Source organism: Canis aureus, chromosome 33 (assembly GCF_053574225.1).
Source record: "Canis aureus isolate CA01 chromosome 33, VMU_Caureus_v.1.0, whole genome shotgun sequence".
Taxonomy (NCBI): Eukaryota; Metazoa; Chordata; class Mammalia; order Carnivora; family Canidae; genus Canis; species Canis aureus.
In genome coordinates, this window is record NC_135643.1 from 38,188,452 (window position 1) to 38,204,715 (window position 16,264).

The window sequence follows — 16,264 nt, forward strand, 5'->3', positions numbered from 1 at the left end:
CCCTGGGCTGAAAGCGGCGCTAAACCACTGAGCCACGGGCTGCCCTATTCATAGGATTTTTTAAATGATTTTATTTATTTATTCACGAGAGACACGAGAGAGAGAGAGAGAGAGAGAGAGAGAGAGAGAGAGAGAGAGGCAGAGACATAGGGAGAGGGAGAGGGAGAGGGAGAAGCAGGCTCCATGCCGGGAGCCCGAGGCGGGTCTCCATCCCTGGTCTCCATCCTGGAGCTCTGTCCCGGGTCTCGATCCCGGGTCTCCAGGATCCCGGGTCTCCAGGATCACACCCCGGGCCAAAGGCAGGCGCTAAACCGCTGAGCCACCCAGGGATCCCCTATTCATAGGATTATTAAACGGAAGTTTTCCGATCGTTCTTTCCCTTAAGAGCGGGCAGGAAATGAGTGAGCGCCGGAGAGCTCTGCTTTCCCCGCCCCCCCTCGCCCCCAGAGAGGACCTTCCCGCGGCGAGGCTCCCTCCCTTGCCTGCCGTGGGCCGAGCGAAGGCCCGTGACGCGCCAGTGGGCTGTGCCCGCGGTGCTCGCAGCGCCCCTGCCTCCCGGGGCCCGGCCAGCGGCGGCCGCAGCGGCTCGGGCTCCCTGCGCCCAGTGCTGCTCCTGGCCAGGCGCCTGCAGCTCAGGACACATCTCAGCTGCGCCCCGGGCCAAGCCTCGTCTGTCTTTTCAAGCTCTGCATGCCACCAACTGAGAGAGAGAATGGGCACGGGGGATTTTATCTGCATTTCCATGACCGGAGGGGCGCCCTGGGGGTTCAGACTGCAAGGTGGCAAGGAGCAGCAGCAGCCCTTACAAGTGGCCAAGGTAGGACCACCGAAGAGGTGCTGTCGCCGCTGCGTGCTGCGAAGGAGTGAGAGCAACCTGTTGATGGTTTTTTTCAAGTTCTGATTCAGGAGTTTAAATATTAGTTTGAGTTTGGCGCTGATGTTAAATTTTCCTAGGATGCGGGTCTGTTCGTGTTTCGAAAAAACTTTGGAGTAGCATATAGCATCTATGTAATTAACCAGTAATTGAAAGTGGGGGGGGGGGGGAGGGAAGAGTGCCGTATTTATCAGCTGAAGAAAAAAAAACAAAAAAACAAAAAAAAGCCTAGTTAATTCAGCTCCTCTGACACCCAGCAAGACACTTGGGAAGTTTCTTCTAGGCAGTTTTAGAATTTGCAGTTGAGTTATTGTTTCGTGTTACTTTACTTGGTTCTGGGAGTAGATAAATGCCTAACCTATTGACTTGGCTTTGGGGACTTGTAGAAAGCGTTGGTAGTGATATTTACAGTGCAACATTTATTGAAAGGCCAGTTTTGGACGATACTTTTAAATACTCTATGAAAAGGTCAGAAAATCTATTTGAAAGAATATTCTTTCAAGGATTTGACAAATAAATGCAAAAATCTATTCCGTTCCATCATGCTTACTCATCTAGCTAAGTGCTCAAAATAAAATTCAAAGACACTAGAAATATAATGTAAGTAACTTATAGGAAACTTTGAAATGCATCTAATAACAATTTTAAATGTTTTAGATGTTCCCATCCTATTGCTTGTTTCTTGCTACCAGTTTTCTGGAGGGGATATGATATTGTCTAAATTGGAAGTCAGCTAAAATAAATGTTAAAATGCATGAAATTTAAGAAGCATTTTACCTGATTTAAGTACTAAATTGTAGTATTGTATAAAAGAACATGTTTGATTAATTTCCACTATATATATATAAAATTGATCTAGATTCTTAGGAAATATGTGGACTACTGGCCTTTGTAGTTATTCTTTCTCTTGGCCTTTTTTTTTTTTTTTTTTTTTTTTTTTTTAATGTTCACTGTGAGGAAAGGAATTTCTATGAAATTTTCTGCTCCTGGGCTTCCATCGCAAAATCCTTTCACAATGCAATGGTGGAATCCTGCCACCTAGTGAAAATTTCAAACATCAAGAATGAAGCATAAAACAGAAGGTGAAAAGCAGAATTTTTAGAACTGGAAAGTTTCTCAGAGACCTCCAGTTCAACTTGCGGATTTTAGATAAGGAAAGAGCCCAGAGAGTTTAAGTAACTTTCCTCTGCTTCCAACTAGCAGTAATTGAAGAATCTGGAAAGATGGTTTCATTGTGTTGCTGTGGGAGTCGATGGCAGGAAACATCAGATGAAACAGGGATACCTAATTTGGAGTGTGCAGAATTCATGAGACTGAACTGGATTTGTTCTGGGTCTGGAATAGCAGTTGGCTGGCTCCAGTTACTGAGATTTGGGTTCTAATTCCAGCTCTGATCTAACTTGTAGCCGGGCCGGAGACAAATCTCTCACCCTTCCTGAGTCATCTGTTGTGAGGTGGTGTGTGTGTGTGTGTGTGTGTGTGTGTGTGTAGAGGGAGAAAGGAAAATTTTTTGAGTGAGGTAGGAAAAGAGGAAGTAAAGAGGAAGTTGTACTCTTCCCTCAGTGAGATTCTCTATTGCTCTAGTATTTTACTGTTCTAATAGCACAACTTAGAATCTCTTGCCTACCAGTTAAATTGTAGAGACAAAGGTGGCTGGGTGCTGTTTTTCTCTATTAGTTCTTCTGTGGCCAGATCTTAAGAATAGGGTGGGTATTGGGTTTCTCCAACGTCCTCAATGTGTTTATTGCAAAGCAGAACTATTATACGGTGATTCTTTTTGAAGAACTAAGGCAAATTGCTAGTGAAGGGTGCTTGGGACCATTTCTCTGCTGATGACATCTCTATCAACAGGATTCAGAGAGGTTTATGATGTGTGTGTGTCAAAAATTCAATCTTGCTCTTCCGCCAAGTCAACTTTCCTAAAATGCCCTGGAAACATATTTGTGATTTTTTAAAAAAATTATTAAAGTATTTGGATGTTTGTTTTAATTTTCTAGTTTGTGATAGTATGAGTAATTGTTTATTCTAAAATATCATTATGAAAGCATCTGGATGTTTGCCTTAATCCTTGTGTGTGTGTGTGTGTGTGTGTGTGAGAGAGAGCGAGAGAGAGAGAGAGAGAGAGAGGAGACTGCAGTGTGCAGTCTAGTTTTTTCCTTTGTGTTAAAGGTGACTAGAGAGCCTTCTAAAGAAAATAAAATTTCTGAGTTAGCATGGCAATGCCTACTTTTGCTGGTCTATTTTTTCTCCTTAATTCAAACTTATACTTAATTTCTTAGACTAGCATTATTTGTTCTAGAAAATCCTTGGAACAAAGTGCTTGTCACTTTCTATGTTATCAAGGCCATGTCCTCAGTGGGATCACTGTTTTTTATTTAAAACTTCAAGTCAACTTGATTCTAGTAATGGTCGCTCAGCTCAATGAAGTGAACGTTGCATGGCATAGATTTCCTCCTTTTCCATGGTGATACTTATGAGGGCTAAGTTGCCTCCAAGAAGCAGGATGGGAGAGGAACAGGGCAGGAAGGCTGGGCAAAGATGGTTGCTAGCAAACACAGTGCTCGCAGTTTTGAAGACCATGCAGACGATAAATTTGGGAATTAAAGAAAAAATATATTAGCAAAGAAAAGGAAATATCAGACAGTGCTTGACAGGCCTCTTAAAATGGGAAGGGTACAAAGCAGTTCTATAGATAACAACAGTTTGACTTGTTATAAAGTATCTGATGTTCAGATTTTTCATGGTTCTGTATCGAATGAAAATTGATCAAGCTGAATTAGTGAAAAAAAAAAAACCCTAGTCTAATGTTATTAACAATGATTAGAAGTTGAGTAGCTTTATAATTCCCGGTAAATAGCCTTCTAGTGACACATTTATCAATTTTGAGAGATGTTCACACATTTTTAGTATTTGGCTGGCTGATTGAACTGTAGGCAAACTCAAACTTTTAAGGATCACTAATAGAAGCATTAGTAATCAAGCTTTTCATTGACATTGATGCTCAAGGACATAAAATTCAGCTTTGTTTTCAAGATTAAATTGAATTTTTAAGAGGCTCAAATAATAACAGTTGCCTGGTTTTTAAGTGTTTATATATCTTTTAATTTATGCTCTAAATACATGTGATAGAAAGCAAGCATTCTAATACAGTTATAGGACAATATTCTGTAAAGTATATTTTCAGGAGATCATTCATAGAAACATTTACTGAGACATTTTCAACATGAAACTTCATTGTATGTATACAGATATTCTTAGAAAAACTATTAGCATTTTACTTTACAAAACTCTTTTTTTTAAAAAAAAGTTTTTATTTATTCATGAGAGATAGAGAGAGGCAGAGACATAGGCAGAGGGAGAAGCAGACCCCACGCAGGGAGCCCGATGTGGGACTCGATCCCAGGACTCTAGGATCACGCCCTGGGCGAAAGGCAGGCGCTAAACTGCTGAGCCACCCAGGGATTTCCAACAAAACTCTTTTTTGGAACATATACTTACATGGCCATGTCTCTGGACATGCTCTTGACAGATCACTTTGGAAAATCTTCATATAAAGAAGTGAGGAGAAATTTTTGTTTTACAAACAAATATTATGAACAATTCAGAAATAACTCACATTTTGAAAATAATGAACAGAGAAATATTTCCATTGTATCCTTTATATGTTTGAATGTTTAGAACTTTAAGCTTTCTTCAAAACATATAGTTATTATTCTCTTATTAAACTTCTCTTCTTTTTTCTTTTTTAGAGAGGGAAAGAGGAAGAGATAGGGTGGAGAAGGGGCAGAGGGAGAGAGAATCTCAAGCAGGCTCCATGCCCAGTGTGGAACCCAATGCAGGGCTCGATCTCACTACTCTGAGATCATAACCTGAGCCTAAATGAAGAGTTGGTCGTTTAACCTATTGAGCTACCCAGGTGCCCCTAAATTTCGATTCAAAGTTTCAAAGAATTTTTATTAAAATTGAGGTGACAAATTGTAATCATCTATTTTATGAGGCAGAAGAGGATTTAATGATTCTGTATGCCCTCTGTTTAAAACTTTAAATAAAGGTATGTTATTTAGGTAAAGTACAATCAAATAACATAATCTTATCCATTAGTGCCATCAGTGAGGTCTCTGAAATGTTTCAAATAAAATAATTCTGGAAACATAGCTATTTCTAAAGGGAAAAGAAATACTTTAATGCGTTTGGATATGTGTATTTGAGGATAAGTGCTCCTTACTACATATGGAAAGTTAGTAACATCTTTGTTAGACAACATGACTGATAATTTTTTATTGAGTTTTTGAGTGCTTTCTAGAAATTCTAAAATCAAATATGCTTATACAAGTCCAGTGCACACTGTGTAAATCTATTAAGCATATGTTGTTTAAAATCTTTGTTTTGAAATTGTGTGTTTTAAGACAGATCACTGTTTGTTGAAAGACAATCAGCTGAGATAATGACTATGCCATAAACTTCACCATTATTGGAACATGACATGTATGTAGTGGACATTTATCAAGCTCTTTTCAGGAAAATTTTTTTTTGCAGTATTTTCTTTGCAGGTATTTTTCTCTCCAAATGACCCCCAAAACTTAAGAAGTAGTTTGAAAAATATCTTCATTTTAGAGATGAAGAAATTCAGGCCCAGAAAGGCTAAGTTACTTGCCAAATGTTACGCTGTAAGAAATGGTGGGATTTGATTGCAAATTTGACTTCTACTTCTGAATTGGTAGAAACAGGTGCCTGAGAGAATAAAGGTAGGCTTATAAAAAACAAACCTTATAAAAAAAATAGTGTGCTCTTCATCCAAATGTGATTTATTTAGCCAAGGCATCCCCCCGGTATCAAGATTTATAAACACTCTGAAGGCAATTTTAATGTGTGGTGAAGATTCAGAACCAGTGCTATAGAAAGTTGAGGCCAGATATGTCACCACAGGGATTCCTAAAGGGTGACATGGTATGGTCTAACACTTCCTCACTGTCCTTTTCCCAGCTGATATAAGAGGAGGACCAGAGAGACACATAAACTGTCTGAGTCTTTAGCATTGTGATAAAGTTATCATTAGTAATGGGAGAGTTTTCCCTTTCTGAAGCCATGGTCTATGGAATGCCAGGAGGCAAAGAGGTGCTGGGAAGCTTAAAAATGATCATTGTAAAGATTGAAGGTGCCTGAAAGAGGGGCATCTGGCAATATATTCCCTAGCAGGATGTCTTCTTTGTCAGTAGAATTCTGGCCTACCAGGCAGCCTGGGTGGCTCAGTGGTTTAGCACCGCCTACAGCCCAGGGCGTGATCCTGGAGACTCGGGATTGAGTCCCACATCAGGCTCTCTGCATGGAGCCTGTTTCTCCCTCTGCCTGTGTCTCTGCTTCTCTTTCTGTGTCCCTTGTGAATAATAAATAAATAAAATTTAAAAAAAATTGTGGCCTACCTAGTACCTATGTGAATGGTGGGATGAGAGTAAGGAAGGGTGGGTGTGGGGAATAAAATTGAATAAAGGTACAAGAGGAGGGAGAGAAAAAGACAGAGATGAGATGGATAGAAAGAATGAGAGAGAACGAGTAGGAACTTAACTGTTTGGTAAGGCAAGGATCCTTGCATCTCCCAGGGGTGAATGACTGTCACAGAAAGTGGTAGGATTTGAACTACCTTGCCAGTACCTGACCCAGATAGGCAACTCTTAGCTAGGGACCAGAAGGTGCCAGCTGGCCTCCTAAGGAACTATTGGGGAGCTTGGAAGGGAGCTGGGCAGGAGCCCTGTTTCCCACGGTAGAGAACTGTGCTGTGGTAAAGCTCTCTAGGGCTCCTTGAAGAAACCACACAAGCACCCTAGCATCTGGACGCTAGCCCCAGAGAGGACAGAGATGACCACTCAGTGTTAACCAAAGAAGTGCGACAACCAGAAAGAGAGAAATGTCACTTCATTCAGTTATGACTATATCTACCAGCCCACTCCTTCTTCAGTCTTCCTGCCTTCCACCTGAGAGAAGCTAGAGGGAGGTAGGGAAAGACCAGACAACACCCACCTCTCGGTGCCAAGCCCTGGAGCCTCTCGGGCCGCTTAGGGAGAGAGCCCAGAGATAGACATTAGATTGAAGCCGTAATTGGACTAGACTATTTTAATACCCAAAAGCCAATGGAAATGCATGGGATCTGACCAAAGTATTATTAAGGGAGGGATTAGGGTTTATCATACTTGAAAGCAGTTGCTGGAAGAAATGAAAAATTCATGTTTATAACTGAATGAGTTATAAAAAACACCTAAAAAACACCAGTTCCATCAGGTTCGTATTATCAAGCACACGTATTTGATATATGTTAGCTTGAAAACTTGCCACCAACTCCTATAACTTCCAGAGATGATCACGTCAAAGCTATTTTATCTAGGTTGAATGAATGCAAATCTGACTTTGGGCAAAAGAAGAAATGTAAGCTACTACTTTTTTCTTTTCTTTCTCTTTTGTGGAGTGTGAATCAGCACTTTAATAACCTGGTGTGCGTTTTGCTATTAGGTAGGTACATACTTTCAGTTAGTCTAAAAAAGTGTTTCTTGGGATCCCTGGGTGGCGCAGCGGTTTAGCACCTGCCTTTGGCCCAGGGCGCGATCCTAGAGACCCGGGATCAAATCCCACGTCGGGCTTCCGGTGCATGGAGCCTGCTTCTCCCTCTGCCTATGTCTCTGCTTCTCTCTCTCTCTCTGTGTGACTATCATAAATAAATAAATTTAAAAAATAAAAAATAAAAAAATAAAAAATAAAAAAGTGTTTCTTGAACATTACTGTCAGGGTCCAGAGCTCTCAATTTAAATATAAGTATTCTGAACTTTTACTGGATATTAATCTAGGGTAACTGTTGTTTTTTAAAGAAAGTCCTATTGCAAATTCCAAAAGGTATGTAATATCATTGTGACCTACATATTATACCTAATGGAATAATAGTTGTATATTTCTAATAGTAGTGGTTTCCAAAATAATTTAATCTCCCTCCATCAGTTAATAAGTTTCCAAGAATATAAGCTAATTTATATATTTAGCTAAAAATACTTTACATGTGTGTATCTTATAATCGTAGTATATTAACATATGTTATCTCATTTAATACCAGTTGAGTAGACAGTTTAATTAATTATTCTCAGTTTATTGATGAAAAAAAAACTGATTCTGAAAAAAAATTATTTGCAAAAATTTATATAAGGGAATCCAAAATCAAATATAATTCTTTCTCCTGTGGCAGGGGCATCATACTACTCTCTGCTTCAGTTTGGATAAAGAGAACAGGCTATCATATAGTAATGCTGAAAACTGCCATAACTGTGATTTAGAGTTTGTATGAAATAGCATGTTACCATCTAAGATTTAACTCTTAAAAACATTTATTTTTTTATTTTTTTTAAGATTTTATTTATTTATTCATGAGAGACACAGAGAGAGAGAGAGAGGCAGAGACACAGGCAGAGGGAGAAGCAGACTCCATGCAGGGAGCCTGACATGGGACTTGATACCCGGACTCCAGGATCACGCCCTGGGCTGGAGGCAGGCGCTAAACCGCTGAACCACCCAAGGATCCCCTCTTAAAAACATTTGTAACAATTTCTTCTTTTAATGGGCTTGAGGAAAAGGATTATGGGAAATGCATCTCCAAGGTCATGTGCAAAGAGAGACAAGATTGGAAAGTGAACCAATTTACTTGTAGCTAAACTTAAAAAATACATGGATTCCAAGATTTGTGTTGTGTCTATTCTACTAGATGCATGATGAAAGACATGAGACTTTTATAAAAGGAAATGGAGAATGCCTACATAGCTTCATTAAACAATCCTTAAGAGTGGGGCACCTAGGTGGCTCTGTTGCGTGGGCCTCTGACTCTTGGTTTCTGTTGAGGTCATGAGCTCATGGGTCGTGGGGTGGAGCCCTGCATCTGGCTCTGCACCCAGTGGGGAATCTGCTTGAAGATTCTCTCCCTCTGCCCCTCCCCACCATTCTTTTGCATGCTTGTGTGCTCACAAACACACTCTTTCTTTGTCTTTTGAGTAAATAAATAAATAAATCTTAAAAAACAAACAAAAACCAGGGATGCCTGGGTGGCTCAGTGGTTGACCATCTGCCTTTGACTCAGGACATGGTCCTGGGGTCCCGGGATCGAGTCCCACATCGGGCTCCCCACAGGGAGCCTGCTTCTCCCTCTGCCTGTGTCTCTGCCTCTCTCTGTGTGTCTCTCATGAATAAATAAATAAAACCTTTAAAAAAAATTTAAAAACCCAGTCCTTAAGAGTGAAGAACATCATGATGTTAAAAGCCTTATATGAGAACAAAGTATTAGTTATTTCATTGTTTGACCACCTCAATGAGAACATATTTATAGTATTGAATGACCTTAGGCATTTTATTTTTTTAAATTCTTTTTTATTATTAAAAAGTAGAGTTGGCCAGGTTCTCAGCAAATTGTCTTCAATGTCTTTGTGAAATCCATTGGTATGTGACAGATCACTGGCAATAGTAGGTCCACTTTGGTGTTATGATGGTCTGTTTGTAGTTTTCTTAACTTGCTTTTAAATGTGGTGTGTTTCAGATAAATATATTGAAAAACACTCTGGATTTGGCATTTGAAACATTGTGCAAAAGTGCTTGTCTCTTGATTATCCAACAAATAGTATTCTTAACCTTGATTTTGGGTTTTTATAATCCTGCTCATCCATGTTTGGCTTTTCTGCTTTTATTTGGAAGCAGTTTGGGTCTTGGATTGGTAAAACGATTGAGTGGATGAGTTTTCCTGAAAAGAATTACAGGTTTATTCTCTAATTATGCCTATGCAATACTCCTTCCTTTACTACTCTTCCTTCGTTCTCTTTACCAAAATTTTCCTGGCTTGAATTTCACCATTTTAGGATACAGATGATTTTTTTCCCTAAGAAATTTTTTAAAAGATTTATTTATTCATGAGAGACACAGAGAGGCAGAAACAGAAGTAGGGAGAGAAGCAGGCCCCCTGTGGGGAGCCTAATGTGGGACTCCATCCCAGGACCCCGAGATCATGCCCTGAGCCTGATGCTCAACCACTGAGCCACCCAGGTGCCCCCTAAGAAAAGTATAATAACAGCCGATGAGTGTTATTTTCCCCAAACATCTTACTGATGAAATAGTATTTTCTGGAGATAATTTTCTTTTCTTTTTTTTTTTTTTTTAAAGATTTTTATTTTATTATTCATGAGAGTCACAGAAAGAGAGAGAGAGGCAGAGACACAGGCAGAGGGAGAAGCAGGCTCCATGGAAGGAGCCCGACGTGAGACTCGATCCTGGGTCTCCAGGATCATGCCCTGGGCTGAAGGCAGGCGCTAAACTGCTGAGCCACCCAGGGATCTCCCTGGAGATAATTTTCTTTAAGAAATTCCTATATAATGTTTCCTGAATGCAAGCACTTCTTTAACAACTTTTTAAATATGATGTGAAAATTCTGTGAGGTTATCATTGTTTGAGATCCCCATTACAGTCAGAAAGAGGTTAAATGACTTCCCCAGGTCACAGAGGTAGTTAGGGTTAGACCTGGATTTGGCTCCAGGATTTGTACTCTACACACACAACTCTTGTGGGTCTGGTGTATTTTATTCATTTTCACAAAGGGGTATAAAGTCAGTGAATTTAGATGGTAACTGGGTACTGACTTTCTACCTCCTGCATGGCTCTTGGTCTGTTTCCTGTTCTGTATGCCTTCACTTAGGACTTCAGCCCAGGCCCTTTCTCTTTGTCTTTCAGATAACTATAAGCCTTTTAACTGTCTCCCTGCTTTGGGTTTCACATTCCTCAGATTTGTGCTACAGAGAGCTGCCAGAGAGATTTTTCTAAATCACCTGTTATATCACTGCTTAAAATACTTCAAAGTCTCCCCCATCATAGTCATCAAAAGAACCATTAACATTGAAGAAATCTTATTATGTACAATTGAGCACTTTATGAATTATATTGTACACAGTAGCTTTACCTCCTTTTTTTTTTTCTGCAAATAAGGGAACTGAGAGTTAGAGAAGTTAACTAACTAACTAACTAAATAAATAAATAAATAAAAAGAACACACAGCTGGTAAATGGTAGTAGGTCCAGGACCAAGGCCAGTTTGATGCCAAAGCCCATGCTCTGAGCTGCTCCCCGCAACCAGGGCTTGTTCACTGGCTTATGACTCCACTGTGGCACCCATAACCCTCCATGATCTGGTCCCTGCCATACTGTCCAGCCCCATCACCTGGAACTCTCTTAAATGAGCACCTAGCCATTTGAAAATAGGACAGTTGGGATCCCCGGGTGGCGCAGTGGTTTGGCGCCCGCCTTTGGCCCGGGGCGTGATCCTGGAGACCCTGGATCGACTCCCACGTCGGGCTCCCGGTGCATGGAGCCTGCTTCTCCCTCTGCCTGTGTCTCTGCCTCTCTCTCTCTCTCTGTGTGACTATCATAAAAAAAAAAAAAAAAAGAAAAAAGAAAATAAGACAGTTTTCTCAAAACACTCTGCCTTTCTAGCTATTAAGATTCATTCCTGCTGTGTGCCCCCCTTCCTCTGGCACCTACCCTAACACACTTGGGAGAAATTTTACTCACTCTGGACAACTGTGTTCAGAGTCCGTTCTCTGGGAGATCTGAGTCAATTTTCTGGTCAGAGGGAAGTAACCATTTGCTCAGCTGTGTTCCCTTTATCACACACAGGTTTCACTGCATGCCCTTGTACACTTTGCTACCTCTGGCTATAATTTTTGTACACATGTTTATTTCTTCCATTACACCAGTCATATCCAAAATGTTTTGATTGGGCCTCCTTAAGTAAAACAGTTTTAAGTGTAGTCCATTTATATATACATCATATACATTTGAATGGTGTGTGTGTGTGTGTGTGTGTATATATATATATAGGATATAGAAATGAGATACATATACATATATGTAATACTGCGCTAATATTTTGTGTACTAAATACAATATATCAAAAAAATTTTAAATTTTTTTTTTTAACTTTTTATTTATTTATGATAGTCACAGAGAGAGAGAGAGAGGCAGAGACACAGGCAGAGGGAGAAGCAGGCTCCATGCACTGGGAGCGCGACGTGGGATTCGATCCCAGGTCTCCAGGATCGTGCCCCGGGCCAAAGGCAGGCGCCAAACCGCTGCGCCACCCAGGGATCCCCCCAAAAATTTTAAGAATAAAAAATATTGCTGATTTTATCTTTGTTTTAAACTAATACTTTTTTTTTTTTTTTACTTTGACAGCACAAAAAAGCTTCTCATTCTCACTGACCAGAAGTTTCTTTTTTCAGTGAGACTTATGTGATTAATAGACCCTATGATTCCAAAAATCCGAGTTTGACCCCATGTGGTATATATAATTCAGAGGTCTAGTGAAATTTTAATTCATTTCAATACTTGAATCTAAAGACTGTCATGGATGAAAAAGAGAACCTCTTAACATAGGTAGATCCATATTGAGGAAATAAAACACAAACTAGAAATTATTTTTCATTTTCAACTGATAATGCAAATGTTTTGTTGTAATTTGAGGAGTAGATTTCTATCTTCCTTAATAACCACATTTTGTCCTTACAAACTAATAAAAATAGGCTACATTTTCATATTTTAGTGTTAAAATCTCACTGATACTTTTTACTTGAAAGATTGAAAACCTGTTAGAAATTCTTTTTTTCAGGGCACCTCAGTGGCTCAGTCCAGTTAAGAATCTGCCTTTGGCTCAGGTCATGATCCCCGGGTCCCAGGATTAAACCAGCTTCTCTCTCTCCCTCTGCCTGCCATTCCCCTGCTTGGGCTTGCACATACATGTACTCTGTCAAATAAATAAAATCTTTAAAAAAAAAGGAAATTCTTTTTTTTTTCTAGTTAGGTGTGTAGATAAGACATTTAATTAATTTATTTATTTTTAAAGATTTATTTATTTACTTATGATAGACATAGAGAGAGAGAGAGAGGCAGAGACACAGGAGGAGGGAGAAGCAGGCTCCACGCCAGGAGCCCAATGCCGGACTCGATCCCGGGACTCCAGGATCGCGCCCTGGGCCAAGGCAGGTGCTAAACCGCTGAGCCACTCAGGGATCCCCTAGATAAGACATTTTAAAGAATAACACACAAATAGTTCTCAACTAGAAAAATTACATCATTATAGAAACATCTTCAGTAACTCTTCAAAATCTTTGTTTCATCAATTTCTTCTTTTGAAAAGTTGCTTTCAAAGCAATTTATTGTAGGGGACGTATTGTATTTATTATTCTAAAACATAGACCAGGTAACCGATGACTAAGAGCTACTTATTCCAAAAAAAGTCAATAAATTTGGAATATTAATTTATCTGCTAAATAAAACTGTGAAACATTCTTAGATTCTACAACTCTTATAAAGATTTGCAAGAGATACCATTGAACCTCAGAGATAGAAATTTCTATGATATAAAAATTTTCCTGGTCACTTCCTATATAACTGCAACATGTTTTAAAGATCCTAGTATATTTTAAATATGAGCTTTTATAAAATTAATCATACTGATGACATCTGTAGCACTTTTGCACTGTCTTCAATTTATTTTGTTATACAAATTTGCCTTCAAATTATGCACTGAATGATTTTTATGGAAGGCACCTCCATAACCATACCCTAGAATCTTTTCTTGGGTAAGATTATGTTAAAGCAGCTGCTTTCTCAATAGTGTTATGTACATTTTTCTCCATAAACGCTGACTTTTAAAAAATTAAATAACTCATTTACCTTTGAGAACTTATCTCTATGATCTTCCTATTAGTTCTCCAAAGGAATAGTTCTTCATCTATGAAAATATCAAAGTAGAATCTTGAAAATACTGTAGGTTGGGACATACCAACAACATGTTCTTTTATTAAATTTTACAACAAACTTCCCCCAGCATGTAGTTTGTTCTGATATTGTTTCTACCAATTTCTTGGGGGTTTTTTGCATCTTAAATAATATTTTCAACGATATTTGCTAACAAAAAATACATTTTAGTTTGTTGCCAAGTGTACTATTTTAGCCATTTTTTTTATTGCATCCATGAAGAATTTTCTGAACATTATCATTTGCTTTAAATTGTGTAGTTTTAAACTGAGTTGCCTGACTTTAACCATTGTTGGGAAAACAAGTCTAGAATTTTTTTGTGTTCTGGATGTGTTATTAAATATCTTAACTGACCACTACTTCACTCTAACACTGGCTAACATTGATACTGGAGAGCTTGGTTCTTGTCTCATGGAGTCGAAGAGTGAATCCCCGCAGACAACAGGGAGTGAGCAAAGTGATAGAAATTTATTAACCAGACATCCAGAGAAAACCCTCAAAAGTGAGAAAGGTCAGGACAGGGTTGTCACTGAGGGCTTTTATGGTCTGTCTTTTACAGGAAACTGACCAGGGAACTCGGTAAATTTCTTGTCAATATCAGGGTGGATATTTAGAACAAACATGGTGGACTTGTAACTATCATAATAACAAACAAGATGTTTTTGTAGATATCATGAGCCCAAACAAGGTGTTCCCTTCTCTCCGGTTAATACCTCCTCCATAACATTTCTCCACATCTGAGATTTCTGTGAGCCTAGTCAAGTGGTCCATGGCCTTGAGATTCTTGTGCCTTCTTGGTTTGAGCAGGGACTATTCATCACACCTTAATGACATATTTCTTTGTGGTCTGGTGAGTTTCTGCGATTACTTAGTAGCCATTAAAGAAGGATACACCTAACATTTTGGAGCTAGGGAACCAGGTTTATTTTTTCTGTTTTCTTGGGATGGGTAGGAGCCTGACTCTGGGGCCTTTCCCTTATCTTTCCCTGCCTAGCCCTGCCTGCCCCTAACTCGTTCCTACCTCAATATGATCTGCACAATATAGTAAAGCTCCTTTCTAACAACAGTGAATATAAATTAATATTCCAAATAGTCTTCTTGGTAATTTGGGATATTTTATCTACCTGTCATATGATTAGGCAATAATGATTTTTAATCTCACAAAATGGCTGATGAAGAGTTTCTGTAGGATTATAGAGAAGGGTTAACTCTGCCATATTCTTGTTCTCTTGTACTTGAAATGTAAATCTTACCTTTATTTAATAGCTTCCTTTCAGGAATATATTAAAACTTGTGTCATTTTGTGGGAGTTAAAATTGGGTAATACCAAGGAAATTAATCAAGCACTGTAAAACATTATATATTATAATATGCTGAGAGAGAACGAACATGTAAGGAACCATCGTTCCTTTCTGCCATGTTGGGAGGTCCCCCGTTCAGTGGGGTCACCTCAAATATTATATGAAACTCATAACTGCTTGGACTAGACGACCAGGGCACCTATGTTAGCTGTTATGCTAATGTAGATTAAACATTAGTTGGTACTCATTTCCTTCTCATTTCTGAGATGAAAATAAATGTCCATAGATGTTTCAGCTGCCTTGGCAGCTACGTGCAGTTATGTCCAGGCACTGTGCCCTACAAGTATGAAAAAGGGCCCTGGAACAGAAGCATCCTTGGCAAGTTCATGGAACCTTAAAGATGCCAGTATAGCTGGCACATATTTCCATTAGAAATTGCTATAGAAGGCCTCCTGTCTTAACAGTGATAAAAGTGAAAAACCCTCTCTCCTGGGAACCCGGAGCATGTGGTTATTTTCCCATCATTAAATGATTAACATACTGGTCCTACTAGGACAACTTTGAACTGTCCTCTTCATATGTCCTCCTTATCCATTTCAGCTTTTCATAATGCAACAGCCTACTGACCAGTGTCTAGAACACTTTATTTAAATGAATAAATTGCCACTGCCTCTCATGTGGAAGTTTAGTTAGAAATTATATGAAACGAATCTTTCTCTTCCTCTGAAATTGATCCTCCCAGGGAGAGAAGAATAATTTAAGGAGTGTTAAGGAGAATTTGATACATGGAGCCTGTTTATTTTGACCTTGATGTCAAACCTAGGATAAAGAAAAGTTTTGTATTTTCTGTGTGTCTTAATTTCATTTCTCCTTCAAAAAAGAGATATTCTTTTTTTTTAAAATCTTTTTTTAAATTTTTATTTATTTATGATAGTCACAGAGAGAGAGAGAGAGAGAGAGAGGGGCAGAGACAGAAGCAGGCTCCATGCACCGGGAGCCTGATGTGGGATTCGATCCCGGGTCTCCAGGATCGCGCCCTGGGCCAAAGGCAGGCGCCAAACCGCTGCGCCACCCGGGGATCCCAAAAAAGAGATATCCTTATTTAGATATTGTTTGGGAACTGACCTTTGAACGGACAAAAGCATTTTAATGCTGCCATTTCTGTGTAACTTTAAACACATTTTTCTGAGCCTCATTTTCCTTATTTGTAAAATGGGGTGCTATGTAATGAAATTTCTGTTTTTGTAGATAAAAGGTGTCACCAGTTTGAC

General features: G+C 39.2%; 1 protein-coding gene across 2 annotated transcripts in view; it reads left to right on the top strand.

Annotated features, from left to right (window-relative positions):
* Positions 1 to 543: 543 nt before the first annotated feature.
* The window catches only part of SYNPO2 (synaptopodin 2), a 181,155-nt gene continuing 165,434 nt past the window's right edge, over positions 544 to 16,264 (top strand). For both annotated transcript variants that reach the window (XM_077882453.1, XM_077882454.1), the window contains exon 1: positions 544 to 817. In XM_077882453.1, the coding sequence (XP_077738579.1) occupies positions 713 to 817 (105 nt within the window). In that variant the 5' untranslated portion in view covers positions 544 to 712. The remainder of the gene's footprint in view (positions 818 to 16,264) is intronic.